Below are 14,611 nucleotides of genomic sequence, written 5' to 3'. Positions count from 1 at the left end.
CCCGAGTAAAACCCAGGCCTCCCCACCATTTCCCAATTTATTTACGCCCTCGTCTTTCACGGTGTCCGCCGCTTCTGCACCGAACACCTCGCAAGTATGAAAGCCGACAACCGCTCGGCGGAGAAAGTTGTTCTCCCCCCAAAACTGGGCAGCGCGGGCGACCGAAATGAATCTGTTCGCCCGACCCGGCGCTGACTCGCAGCCGTAAATCAGAGGCCTGCGCACCAACTTTCATTAATTACTCGGGGCCAGTTAAACGGCATGGGCTTTAAATGGGGAGAGTATACAGAGTAATGTTATCTGTCTGAGGCTGCGCGACCCACCATTGACACCCAAGGCCCTCGGGAAAGCTGGTGAGGGGGAAAAAGAAGGGGCCTTTCAAGTTGGGCCCACGGGCCTCGACCCTGCGCCCTCCTCCTTCCTACCTCGGACCCACCTCGCGCCCAGCGGGTCGGACTGTGACCACCATTGCCGGGGCGGACTTCCTCGCGCACCAGTCCAGGAAGCCTGTTTGTTTCAGTGTGCCTGAGACTCTACCTCCCTTTCCCTCCATGGTATGCACTGGTCCTCTGCCTCAGTTTCCCTGCCGAGAAACCGAGGGCAATACCGCCCGTATTCTTCCCCAGCTCTCCGAAAGTGAGGGGGAAAAAAACCCCAAAAACGTGTTGGTTGAGAAACGTAGTCTCCTTCTGTGACTATTGTCACTAAATTACTTTAAACATTTACCCCACTAGCTTCCGCAAAACTGTAGCTGCCTCTGGGGAAAAAGTATCCTCCAGCTAAGATAAAGATCAGTTCTGAGCCCTGAACCCAATGGTGGGGTCCCTGACTATGCGCAGGCTCAGTAGTCTCTGGCCTGAGGTCCTGACCAACTGACGAATCAGATTGGTCCAGACGCTCACATCGGCTCCCTGCAGGGCCACTGGGCCGGACCCAGTCCCCCCACCCTCAGCCCCGCCTCTGGGCACTGAGCTGAGTCTCCAAACCCCCGCTCAGTTCTTGGGAGTGGGATAAGTCAAATGAACCCCATTCCCCCACTCTTGCCCCAGACATGGTCAAGACTCTACAACCGGTGTCCAGTGAAGACTCAGATTGAACAGTGAAAGGTGGCCATTACCCACATCTTTCAAATACACATCTCCCCCCCAAAAAAACAAAAACCGACCTTCTACAGTCCACTTCGGGGAATGTGGTGTGTCAGTGTGGGAGGGAGGGTTTGAACAGGTCTTCATTACCAGATTGTACAGGGCAGTCCAAGTCTCACGCACCAATTGGCGCCACAGGTTGACAACTTGAGAAGCCACCAGCTTTTATAATTTACATGACCCCAGAGGCCTCCATTTCTGGCCTGCTAAGTGGGCAAAGATAACCCCCGCCCCGTTAGCTGTCAGGAGTCGGTGAGCACGCTTGGGCTTCCAGGCACTTCATTTTGGGAGCGGAGGCCAGACTGTGTTTAAGGCCTACCAGTCCGCTGACAAACGAAATTTGGCTCCAAGCACCCAGTTTTGCAGAGGGAAGGCCGAATTTTCAAAGACCATTTTTTAAATAAAGAGGAGAAACAGAAGCAATAAAGAAGTTGTCTCTAGACGAGCCCTTCTCCATTCCTGAGCCGATAAGAAGGCAGTGGCCCGGGCACCGTGCTGTCCTCGGAGGCGGGCTCCGCAACCTTCGGTGCGCGGCTAGGGCCACGGGTTGCGGGCTGCAGCTCCTGCGCCGGCCGCGTCGCCTCCGCGCCCCGCGAGGCTCCCAAGGACCCGTCCCAGACCGGACACCGGACCGCTGGGCAGAGGCTGGCCTCCAACCCCCTCTCGCAGTCCCCCTCCCCGGAGAGGGGATGGGCTTCGGTGAAAGCGCCCTCAGAGAGGAGGGAGAGCTCTTTAAATTAGAAACTTACCGGATGCGGAACTGATCAGAGCGTGCTATCCCGGGGCCTAGCGCTGAGCCAGGCGCGGAGGGCGCGGGGGCGGAGGCCGGGGCAGAGACAGCTGCCGGCAGAAAGGGGCAGCGTGTTCAAAGGCTCCTTGTACAGGCCTTAGAGGGAGAGGCTCGAGGGGCCAAGGTAGCGCCTTTCCCACGATTAGTCTCGGCCGGGGAAGGGAATGCAACCTTGACCGCGGGGAGAGGCGAGACACGCTGAGCGCCTCTCTCCCCCGCCCGACGCAGCGGAGGAGCCCGGGAACCGCCTGGCCGGGCCAGGCCCCGCGGGAGCTGAGGGATGAAGTGGACAGCAGGCTCAGTCAGGAAGGTGGTCCCAAGGCTGAAAATCATGACTCCGCAGCTGCCGCAGCATACGGGGAAATTTGTCCCGCAACGAAATACCCTCTCCAATGCGACCCAAGGGGGGCGCCCTTGGCCCTAGGGCTGAGCTGGTGTCCCCACGTGACACTAGGGTGGCCCGGTGATAACAAGGCCTCCTGTAGGTATAGGGTGCTGCGCGCCAGACGGTCTGGGGGAATCGGGCAGACTGTCAAGCAGTCTTTGTCTTCCCTTCCCAAACCCTGCACTTAGTCTAGGGCTATCGAAGTCCTCGCCCTTCTTCTGCCCCGGCAAATACCCCACCCCTCACACAGACTACAGTGGGTTGGGTGCCCATCCAGCAGGGAAGAGAAAATCCATCTCAACAGCGGGGCCTAGATCCCTGGGAAAGGAGGTAGAAATAACCTAGAATGGTCTGGGTTTGAGTCCAAGTTCTGCCACAGAGAGATCTCCTGCACACATTATCTCTTAGAGCCTAGAGTTCCTCATCCAAAAATAAGGGGCTCCTCCAGTATCAGGCTGTGAGCTTCCTGCAAAGGCTGAGGCACTTTAATTGTCTTAACATTCAATCCCCAGTGCCTGGCACAGAGTAGGTGCTCAATAAATGTTTCCTGAATTGATATTTAGAAGCAAGATTAGAATACCAGCTATAATATTTAAGCAATTGGAAAAAAACGAGGTGTGATACCTTGGGGTGGGGGGAGGTTCAAGAGTGCCAGCAATTGTCCCCACCCCTGGGCCACTGCTAGGTTGCCCTGCCTGGGGACAGGGATCTCGAAGCTTGATTCCTCTCCGCCTCGGCCTGCTGATGGCCATTGCCACACTTTGGAAAAGGAATTGATGCCCTTGCTTTCCCCTGGTTAAGCCTCCTGCCAAGACTCTACATAGCTGGGAGAGCTGCAGGAAGCACAGAAATCGAGAGAATAAATCTGAAATCTCAGGGCCCCAGGGCCCACTCTGGTTGCCAATGCCAGGGTTGAGGCACAAGTGGCTTCTGACATCCAACCCCAGCTCCCAGCTGCTGACTGAGTCCCAAGGACTGGTCAAGTGTGATCCCTTTATGTTTTGATTACAAGAGAGAACCTAAGCCGGAAGAAGACAGGAACCCGCTTACAGGCTGTGGCCTGGATCTGGGGCCGCCTCTCTACTGGGCTATTTCCCAGGATGGGGAGGGGGGACTCCTTTACCTGCTAGTCGGTCTCCAGCTCCCAAGCCCCTTTTCTCTTTAACATCCTGGGCCTATCCTCTAGAAAAGAATTGGGATTTTTCCTTTAAGCATATTGCCCACTGGCTAGGATGCCCACAGTCTCACTCCTGAGGCTGAGTTGATGAAATTCTGGGCACCAGCACCCTGTAGAAGGATGGACCCAGGGATCCAATCAAAGCCACAGAGTCCAGGTTCCAAAACCCCCGACAGAACCTAGATGGTTTCAAATAAATGATAATGGTAGTATTTTGCACAGGGGGTACTTAGATCAAATAGCTTCTCAGGTGTCTTCAAATAGCAAGCATCCACACAGAGACTCACTCATGTCACACACCTGCCTGCCAGTCTTGCCGTTTCTGGTCCAACCAAGTTTACGTGGCTGCTGCCTTCTGTGTTTAGAACCCCTGCGGGGGGAGGGTCAGACTTCTGCTTCTGTGGCATAGAACTTCAAACCTGAGCCAAACACCAGGTTGCCCATGTTGGCTCTCCTCTTACAGATGGGGAAACTGAGACCTGGAGATTTGCCAGAGGTAACACCAGCCTGCTAATTAGAGGTGGTACGATCAGAGGAAAAGAATCTGTAATAGTCACTGAGTTGTTCCAATACTCCCTGAGTTCAAAACACTAATTTCCTTTAGGGAAGACCTAGAGTGGAGGGACCCCATGGATGGGCTTGAGGTTCTTCCACAGAACATGGATCCCAGGTTCCCCGAACGAAAAGAGGAGGGCGGTTTCGGTTTCGCCAGGGCTTCGGGTGGGCTAGGTGCTCAGAGCTGGGGTAAGATACGAACAGCCTAGAAATACGGTTTTAGAATGTGCGTGACAAGGCGGGAAGAACAGGGCCCTTCTTCTGAGCCTTGGGAGCCGCAGCACCTCCTGCAAACAGTACACACTCTGCTCCTCCTAGCCCACGCATTCTAGAAACATCCCAGTCCCTAGGCCCGAGGGAATTTTTGCTCTAGGAAAAGCATCCACGCCTTTTTTAAAGCATTTCCTAAAATATCAAATCAACCCGAATTGGTTTAGGTTCCCAACAGCGCACAAGTCTAATTAGAATAAACTTAGAAACGAAAATACAAAGGTTTGGCATGATTGGTTCCGTGCTGGTCCCTGAGAAAGAAAAGTGAGAGGGCGCCGGCGCGGGATGAGAAAACCACCGGCTGTGTCCCTCAATGTACAATGACTGAAAAGGGAAAATAAACCTGTCCTTGTTCTAACCTCCAAGTCTTGCAAAAATCTTTCTCCAGCTAAGTCCCGTGTTCAACGACGAGGAGGCGCCAGAGGCGGGCTGGAAGGAAGGCCGACGCTCGGGCCTCATTCCACCGCCTGTGGTAGGACCCGGTCCCGCAGAGATTGGAATCAGATAAACGGGGTTCTCTTCCAGCCCTGGAGCCCGCGTGGCCGCCACCTGAGCTGAAACCCAGGAGAGATCCACTTATACACTACCATGCGCTGGAGCCACAGGCGAACACGGACACGGGTCCAGGAAAGCCACTATTGTCTCTAGCTCATTCATTTACTCATTCTAGTGCTCCAAGGTGCTTACTGTGCCCCCCTTAGGTCTAGAGTGGCTCCTGGACATTTTGGCGTGGCAGAGGCAGCAAAGGCTGCTCACCCTGCGCTGGTCCCACTCTGAATCCAGGGTCTAAAAAGTCCAATGCCTGGCGACAGTTTGGTGGTGCCTTGAGCGACAAAACCTCTTCCCGAGGCAGAGCCAGGCATTGCACCGGTTCCCGCTTCCCACTCCCACGGGGAATAGTCCTAGAATCTCCCGAGGTCCGAGGGGCCCCAGATGACCTCCCGGCTCATGCGAAGAGTCCGGTTCCCCGCTCTGGAGGATGTCAGGGACCCATGCCCTGGACTCCCTCTCCTTGCCCTCCTCTCCCCCAGCTGCTGCTTCTTCTACCCTCACAGTCCTTGGGGAGGCAGCCGAGTAAGAGCTGTGGTCAGGTAAGGGGTAGGACAGGGGAGTGCCCGCGCGCAGCCACAGCCCCGTCGCCACCGCCCCGCATGTAGGGGGCGCTCCCCAGTCTGCTTACCCTGGTTGCGAATAGCGGGCTGGCTCTCGAGGCAGCTGGGCAGGTAGGGCGCGTTGGGGAACATCCTGGCCTGGCCGGACGACGCCTGGCTGGGCGGAGGAGGACCGAAGGGTCCGTAGCGACAGGCTCCAGCCGTGCCGGTGAACTGGCCCGAGAAGTGGACGGTGAAGGCGCTCAAGCACTGCTCCTCGTGCGGCTCCGCGCCACCCCAGCTCGGCTCCTGTTTGATGAACGAGTGAGGCGGCGGCGGCGGGGGTGGTGGCGGCGGAGCAGGCGGCGGCGCAGGACCGCCCAAGGAACCGTAAGCCGAGGCGCCCGGGGGCGCAAAGTCCAGCACCGGCGCCCACTGCGCCGCGCCGCTCACGGGCAGGGCGCAACCGCCGCCACCACCCAGCGAGGGTACCGCCGGCAGCAGCGCGTTCAGGTCCCGCACGTCGGAGCCCATTTGCTGTGGCTCAACCCCGGACGCTCCGCGGCCCCACCGGCTTTGCAGACGCTCGGCGCTCGATTCCGCCGCGCCTAACTTGGCCCAGATGCTTTCCGGGCCCTGGATCCCCGGCTGCTCGGTCTGCTGAAGGCACCCAGACCCGGAGCGGAGCGTGTGCTTAGACGCTGGCTCCGGGGCACACGTGGATGCCGGCTCTTGCGGCAGGGGGAAGTCCAGGATCGCGGCGAGGAGGCGGCGGGGCCCCGGCTCCTGGGCTGCAGTCCCGGCTATGGGTGGGTGGGTGAATGAGTGGGAGGGAGGGCGGGAAGGGGGGAGCGGATAGGCGGTCGAGTCGCGAGAGCCCCCGGGTGTGGGCGCTGCCTTGAACTCCTTACCCCAGCTGCCTGGCTACCCCCAGCTTCCCAAAGCTCAAATAAGAGGGGCCGGCGGCGGGGGAGGAGGAGGAGTCAGGAGTCTCGGCGGCTCCATTCACACCGCAGCCCTAGCAGATTAGGCAGGGCGCGCGACTCCTTGGGGGCGTCCTCGCAGTGGGGGTGGGGGGCGGGCCCGAGGGAGCGTCCCTCTCGGAGACACCCTCCTCTCCTACCCACCACGCGCTCTCCGCAGGCCTGTAGGACACAATCCTCCCCCCACCTCCCCTTCTCGGCCTTCGCGAGTGTGGGCGCCTTGGGGCACTGGCGAGCCTCTCCAGGTGAGCACTGAATGTCCCCTCTGCATCCCTGTGTGATGGGGGTAGGGAAGAGGTTGTTAATCAGGGAGGGCGGGTTGGAGGGAGGGGCAGGGGGCTCCACGAGGGCGGGAACTTCAGGATAACGCAGAGAACTTTACCGGACTTCAAAGAGGCGGCGGCTCTTGCTTCTAGAGCCGTCAGACTGGACTGGTGGTCATAATCTTGAGGTCACTGGGGAGCGGGGTGGCTTTTTGTGGATTTCAGAGGCCAGACTCAGGCGAACGTGGGTCATCTGGAGGTTGCATCATTTGTGATAAACGGGGCGTATATCCACCGTCTGGTAGTTGGCGACACGGTGAGGTTTGCGCCCAGAGAAGGGCGGTTGCCGCCTACCTAAAATCGGTGTCAGCGGCACTTAATCTCCCTTTCTCGTGAGGAGTACCTAACTCTTCTACGGGGAAACCGGGAAAACAAAACGGCGGCTAGTTTGGGAGGGAAGAAAACCCTTAGGGAAATGCCCAGATTCCGGTCGGAGAATCCAGGCGCCGAGTTTGGAGGTTAGCGGGTGGGGAAGGTTTAAGATACGAAGTCCTTGGGGCGAGGTTGGCTCTTGGAGCCGCTCCTGCTGAGCTCTGCCTCCACTCACTCCAGTCGGGAGTACCATTCTGCATGCGTAGTGACAGATCAGGAGGGGCAAGCCAGGGTACGCGGACGGAAGAGAGCCTCCAGCGGCCCAAGGTCCAAGGCAGGGTTCTTACTGTTCAGAGCTCCCAGCGCCTGGCATCGCCAAATCAGATTCCTCCCTCCACCCATTCATTCTTTGGGAGCCCCGCGCCCCAGAGCAGGTGCTTGAGGTTTTGTTTTGTTTCTTTTGGTTCTTACAAAAGAGTCGGCTTCTATCGGGAAGCAGACCCTAGGCTAGAAGAGCCGTGAACCTGAATGGGAGTGCGCTTCAGGGGCGCGTGGAAACGCCCAGGAGGCAGCGGCGACGGCGCAGCCTGGGACTGCCAGGAGCGCCGGGCGGGAAGCGGCCTGTTGCCGCCTGGCCTCTGACACGAGGCTGGCCGGGGATGGGGCCCGAAGCTTTTCAGCCAAGCCCATGTGAAGCAACAATCAAAGTAGTTGCAGTTTTATAAAGAAGCCGGAAGTTTTAAAGCCTTGATTTACTCACAATTTCTTACGCGTTGGTTTTAGTTAATTTCCACGAAGTAAACGGTAGCCAGGCGTTCTCGCTGCGGACCAGAAGCGTGTGCCAGCTCAAAACCTACACGCTAAGTGCATTTCCCTCCTCTTGGGGTCGCTTGTCTTGGAGGCGCAGGAAACCGTGAGGGCAAAGGCCAGGAACAGGCAGGCTCTACCCGTTTGATCGCCGGACCGCTTTCACGGTGGTGGACACTTCCCTGCGCTACTTTGGTGCCTGACTTTGCGAAGTCTTCACTCAGAAACTTTTTCTTTCTTTTTCTTTTTAAAAAAAGAAGTGAAAAGGCACTCGAGGCCAGCTGCTTCTCCCCTACACTCCCTGTGGGCCGCCCACTCCTCGCCCGCATGTCCCATCTCTAAACCTGCGCGGGGCTCCAGGGCTGGGCAGAGGACAGGCGCTTTTCGTATTTTGGGTGGAGAAAAGCCCAGCGAGATAAAACTTCTCAGGCCAAGTTGTCCCTAGGACGCCCCAGACCACTGTCTCACACCCTTCACTTTTATTTCTACTTCGAAGTCGTTTTTCTTAACTAGGACTCACTCAAGCGCTACGAGGAAAGGGGAGCCCTTTAGGAAAGCCCGGGATTTCCACTTCTAAGTGAAAAAGGTCGAGATTGTTTCTTTTTTAATCCTTCTTTGCAATTTTGGGGGGGAGGGTATTTGGAGGAAGGTGGCTTGATTGTGAGCTTTTGCGGTTTTGAATCCCAGATAGGGCAAGGGCTCTTAACTCTCTGAGTTAAAAAAAAAAAAATTTGTTTTTTTTTTTTGCCTGGGGGTGGGGTGAGAGGAAAGGAGGGGGCTAGCAAATTTAGCACTCCTCTCTCACCCGCCATTTGTTGCCTGAGAACTCTTTTTTTTTTTTTTTTTAGATGTTGGGGGTAGGAGTTTATTAATTTATTTATTTATTTTTGCTGTGTTGGGTCTGAGTTTCTGTGCGAGGGCTTTCTCTAGTTGTGGCAAGCAGGGGGCCACTCTTCATCGCGGTGCGCGGGCCTCTCACTATCGCGGCCTCTCTTTTTGCGGAGCACAGGCTCCAGATGCGCAGGCTCGGTAGTTGTAGCTCACGGGCCTAGTTGCTCCGCGGCATGTGGGATCCTCCCAGACCAGGGCTCGAACCCGTGTCCCCTGCATTAGCAGGCAGATCCTCAACCACTGCGCCACCAGGGAACCCCCCGCCTGAGAATTCTTGAGGGAGGGAAGAGCAGTGGTGCGATCCCCATTTCAACCCTGGGGTACCCCCTCTCCCAGACCTTGTAGTCCGAAGCAGTGGGAGGAGTTCTCTGCAACCCTCAGGGCAGAGAAGTAAGTGCTGCGCGTCCGAAGCCGAAGCCAGAGGGCCTCACCCGAGACGAGGTCTTTGAACGCCCCTAGCCCGTGCCTATGCCCGGGAGCCCAGGTGCCCCGGGGCCAACCCTGGGGAACCCGCACACTACTGCGCTCACGGGGTGCCCTACGCTCCCCACTTGTCCCTCCGCTAGGTGACGTTCTCTGCGGGAGCTCTGCAGTTACCCAGGCGGACGCGCCCGCTCTGCTGGCCTCGGTGCCCTGAGCTGGGCAGAGGGGGAGACAGTCTGGCCGGGAAGAAGGTCCAACCTCCGCCCGCCCCAGCAGGTAGAGCGCGCTCTGCTGTACCTCCTGTGGCTCGAGACCGGCCCAAGGTCCCAGGGATCTGAGGGCTGCGGAGAACTGGCCGCTCCTTTCTCTCAATCACCTTCCCAACCCCGATAGCACTGAGACCTGTGGCAGAGGATGTGGTCTGAATCACCGATTGGCAGAGCTGGAAATTAAACTCCTTGTTCTACAGAAAAGGAAACTGAGGCCCAGGCAGAGGGAGGAAAGGCAGCTGTGGAGTGCACTGTTTAAGAGCAAGAGATTGGTGGCCAGAGAAAGGAATCTCAGCTCCACTAGGTAACCAGCAGCTGTGCAACCATGGACGAGCTCCGCAGCCGCTGCGAGCCTCAGTTTCCTTATTGGTCACATGGAATAATGGGATATTAGTACCCACCTCAAGGGGTCCTGAGGATTAGACGGAAGAGAGTGTTGGCCTATGCCCTCAATGTACGTTACAATTTTTGTTACTATTGTTCAAGGACACGTAACTAATTAGTAGCAAAACCGAGCTGAACCCTGGTCTCTCTGGGCTTAACCCACCACACCTCTGCTTCTTTAGAGCTAATGGAATGGAGAGTAAAGGAAAGGAGGAGGAGAGACGCTGGAAACCCATGTAGCTTTGTATCACTGGTAAAGTTCATCCTGGCCTGGAAGGGGCTTAATTATTGCAAGCTTTAAAAATGGATGCTGAGTGGGAGGGGGCAGTGAGGTCCTCTATCCCCCGCCCCCCACTTTGACCCCGGCGCCGTCAACTGCATCTGACCGAGAGCCCAGCCCGGCCCTGCAGCCGCGGCCCCAGGGACCAGCGCGTACTCCCGAGCCGCGCTCCGGGCGTCACCCCGCGGGCGCCGACAACTGAATAAACACACCGTAGCGCTGCGATCTGTCAAGGGCTGGGGCCGCCTGCCCGCGCCCGGGGCCGTAGACAGCAAAAAGGAGTGCTGGGCCGCCCGGGAGAAACCTGCGCTCGATTAGCGCCTCGCGCAGAGGCCAGTGTCCGAGCTCCACGCTCCCGACCACTGCTCCTCTCCTCCCCGCCGCCTCCAGCTCTTAGCATTCTGCCTACCTCGGGCCGCTGGGCAGCCGCTTAGGCTGGTTTCCATCCCCGTGCAGGTGGTAGAAATCCCAGTTTCATTTATCTAAATTTAAAAAAAAAAAAAAGTAAGAGAAGGGCTTTTGGTATAGTCTACCCCCGGCTTCCTCTGTTCGTTTGAAAATTAACTCTACTTTTTGGCCAATCCCCCATCTACGGTTCAAACTCAGTTGGTTTGGGGGCCAGGACCGGTGCGCACTAGCAGGTGCGCAGAGCAAAACTCCCCCTTTCCCCCAGCTCGCAGTGCCTAGAGCGGTCAGGGTTACCCGCCTGTTCTGATGCCACCGCGAGATGGTCCCCGAGCTCCGAGAGAGTCCCCAAAGAAAGGATTGCGCAGCGCTGCCTCTATTATTATACCGTAAATCTTTTTAAATTCTGGAACTAATTATATAGAGGATATGTCTCAATTTGTTCTGCATTAATGCCACAGTGGGGATGGAGGCCGGGCTGTGGCCAGAGCAGATACGCAGGCCCATGAAATTGATGAGCTGAGAGTTGCTTCCAGTCCTGAGCGCACCATCTGGAATTCCAGTCTGAGGTTACAATTAGAACTACTGACCCCAGATTCAACTTTGCAAACAACAGGAGAAAAAAATGGGGAAAAGAAAGAACCAAGAGGAAAAAAAAAAAACAAAAAAAACCCACCACGAACTTATTCTGCACCTGTTAAAAAAAAAAATCTTCGCACAACCTTAAAATCTTCCCATCTTAGAAGATTCTTTCCAAGTATTTCTTTTGTGTTTTTTAAACCTATAAAAGATAATGGAATATATTTTATAGATTGGATTTTATCTTATCCCCTTTCCCTCTCCCGAGTGCACTCAGTTTAATAGTTGTCAGTTTTTCCTCAGTGTTGGATTTAATTATGTAGGACCAAAACATTCCTCAGTAAATTAGCTTGCTAAATATTGTTCCTTTTGTGATTCTGCCTTTGAGGACCAGCTTAATTGCTGAAATCTATCTGGATCTAGGAACTTCTTTCTTCTTTTTGACGGTTGCTCCACCTTAACCGTAATCAGAGATGTTACGTGTGTTGTAATTTTATTCGTGTTCTAAATCGGTTGTGCCAGTTTCTTCTTTCTTTAGTTGCATGCTGCTTTATTTTCCTCTCACTTTGACCCCCTGAAGAAAACGAAGGACCAGGCAGTACTGGGGAATCTGTTAAATTTATTAGCATAAATGCTTAGACAAAACGAGATATAAATCATTCAGATGTATTAAGCCATAAAGTATCCCAATGAAGTCAGTCCCTTGCCAGGGTCCTGGTGTATAAATGTTCATATAAAACAAGGTATCAGTATTATCTTTCAAACTGAATATATGTTGTAAAAATACCCAAATGTTAAGTTAGGAATATGGGGGCAGTGGCAGGGCAGGAAGGGAATATTCTTTAGCGCAGCCTGTTAGCATTGTAGTGCTCAGAAAGTGTGGCAGAAAGGAAAAATCTGAACAGTTTGCATTTGGAATATTCAGTAAACAGTTTTCTTCAGGATATATTTGACTGGAAGCACAGGAATGAGGAAGGAAGAGATAAATAAAGAACAAAAGTCATTGCTTTCTATAGAATGCATTTTTTTTTCCTCCGAAGGTCAATTTAGCTTCAAAAAAAAAAAAATCTGCTCAGAAAAGCACTGGCTCTTCATACAGATAACGGATGAGCCATTAGTGAAGAGCCACCTGGGCCTTCATCTGGTAACCCAGATATGCAGCTGGTCGGCAGGAGAAGGATGTGTATTCACTGGAGGTGGACTGGGAGAAGAGGGTTTGGGGGAGTGAGGAAGGGGAATTGCCAGAATTCCTAGCAGAGGTTTACTAAGACAAAAATCAGATAAAATGTTTCAGGAGCAATGGCTCACATAGCTCATAACTGCAGCTCTCCGTAAATCTTGGCAAATCAGGGCTTTTTTTTTTTTTTTTTACCTTTTAGAAATGATTACTCAGAAGCTTTTTTTTAAAATCAAGGAGTCAACCAGAGAAAGGGAATAGTCCCCCTTATTTTTCCCAGTAGGATCATCCTTACCCTTTCATTTCCATTCATTCATTGGCCATGCAGCAACTATTCATTGGCACGTCCTATGTGCCAGGCATTGTGGCAGGGACAGAGAATACAGCAGCGTGGGGACAGGCTCTGCCATGCTCCCATGGATCTTACATTCCAGTAGGAATGACAGACAAACTACAAGAAACAAGTCAGGTGCTTTCAGATAGTGGTTAACTGCTGAAAGAACAAGGAGGTCTGCTGGTCTGAGAATGGCTTAAGGCGAGATGGGGATGGGAACAACATACTACCCTCACTTCATTCCGCCCTCAACCCACACTGCCACATTTTAATGTGTTTAGTAAGTATCCCACCCTACAGTCGAGATGCAGGGAAAGTTTGAAGGATTTGGAATGCTTGGTCTAGATAAGTCTCTGCCTACAAGGCAGCTGAACTTTTCAGTGGGCCAGCTGTTCAGGTAAAGCTGGATTAAAATTACCAGCACGAGCTGAGTGACTGAAAGTGACTTAAACTCTGAAAAACTTGATTTTCTCCTCTTCAAGGTAACAATAACGGCGCCTATTCAAGTTGCAAGAACTAGATAAGGTAAGGCATGTACATTTTTTAGCCCATGGAAAGCACTTAATAAATGGTGGCTGTTATCTATATTAACATACAGTCTGGTTTTGGTTTGGTTTTGGTTTGGTTTGGTTTTTGCTTCTAATTAACTGATGAGTTCTAGACTTAGAGTTGATATTGGTGTGAGTTAAGAAAAGGTAACAATCTTTGCTCTTGTTGTGTCAGGGAGAAGGGCAGGAAGGGAAGCCCTTTGCACAAGAGTCTGACCTCAATCAAGGATGTTGCCACCTCAAAGTAAATTGAAATCATTTTGTCCTACGGCCGGGCCCCGAAATGGGAAATACGTGGCTTTTGCTTCAAAATCAACTTCTTTCCTTTCAGTACAGAAGGCTCTAGGCTAACGTCAGCTTGAAAAGTTTAGGATTGCCTCCTTCCTCATAGTCACATTTCAGGTGTGCAGCCAGGTCCAGAATAAAGAATTAAAGAATCCTGGGCTAGCTACAAAAACACCTGGGCTCAAGTCCTGTCTCTGCCAATGACCATGGCCTTGGGGAAATAACTTAAGCTCTTGGTTTTTCATTACCCTTATCTGGAAAAGGAGGAGGATGATACCAATGAAGTAAAGTGTGCAGAGTGATCTGAAAACTGTAAAGTGCTGGGCAATGCACGGAACCATCAGGATGATCTGTAACATGGGAACTAACAGTGGAAAGGGATACTCTTGGGAGCACTGGGGTACGTGGCTTGCTCTCATGCTTCTTCATTTGTAAAGTGGGCATAGTGCTTTCCTCTTGGGCTTGTGAGAATTAAATGAGATACATGAACAATACTTGGCATAGAATGTGTGCTACGTGGGTGTTGCTGTTGCTTTTATTGTTACCCTTCTCTGGTCATTTTTCTGGGCTCAGAGGTGGGCCTTAAGTTTTCACACCAACAACTTATTCTGGAAGCACAGACTAGCATAAATAATTTGGCTTATGGATAAGACGGCTGGGGCTTAAATCCTCCTCAGCTACTTATTTTCTGTATGACTTTGGGTGACTTCCTTATTCTGAGTCTTAATTTTCATAACTGTAAAATGAGGCTAATAATACCTTCACCTCACAGAGTTGTTTTGAGAACAAATTAAGACAACAGGTGTAAAGTACCTGCATGGCGCCTGGCATGTAGTCGGAAATCAGTAAATGGTAGTAATTAAAAATTTAATTTGTATAATCAGAGAATATTAGCTGACTTCAAACAACAGATCAGCTATCAAGAACGTGAATTACAGCATGATTCTGGGCACGCAGAGAAACGAATTACCATCTTCTATTAAACTACCCCGTGCCACATTGAAATCTCACTCTTTCATATATGAACAGCTTTGCAATCAAGACATTGACAAGGTTTCCTTTATGACTGTGAGCCTGTTAGGATAGAAGTTAGAATCCTATTTATTTCCACTGGTTTCTTTGCCGAATATCTTGCATATATCAAGGATTTTGGCAATCCCATGCCCTTTCAAAATAAGCAGGAAACTGTTTTCAGCCA

At 53.0% G+C, this 14,611-nt stretch overlaps 1 protein-coding gene across 9 annotated transcripts in view; it reads right to left on the bottom strand.

Moving 5' to 3' along the window:
- WT1 (WT1 transcription factor) overlaps window positions 1–6,054 on the bottom strand; it is a 47,817-nt gene extending 41,763 nt beyond the window's left edge. For all 9 annotated transcript variants that reach the window (XM_022583580.3, XM_022583581.3, XM_089914995.1 and 6 more), the window contains exon 1: window positions 5,503–6,054. In XM_022583580.3, the coding sequence (XP_022439288.1) occupies window positions 5,503–5,947 (445 nt within the window). In that variant the 5' untranslated portion in view covers window positions 5,948–6,054. The remainder of the gene's footprint in view (window positions 1–5,502) is intronic.
- Window positions 6,055–14,611: the final 8,557 nt, after the last annotated feature.

This window comes from Delphinapterus leucas, chromosome 7, assembly GCF_059928025.1.
Source record: "Delphinapterus leucas isolate spDelLeu-1000000601 "Yukka" chromosome 7, BTC_Dleu_Yukka2, whole genome shotgun sequence".
Lineage (NCBI taxonomy): Eukaryota > Metazoa > Chordata > Mammalia > Artiodactyla > Monodontidae > Delphinapterus > Delphinapterus leucas.
The sequence above is the reverse complement of the archived record's forward strand: the minus strand, read 5'-3'. Positions and strand labels throughout refer to the sequence as shown.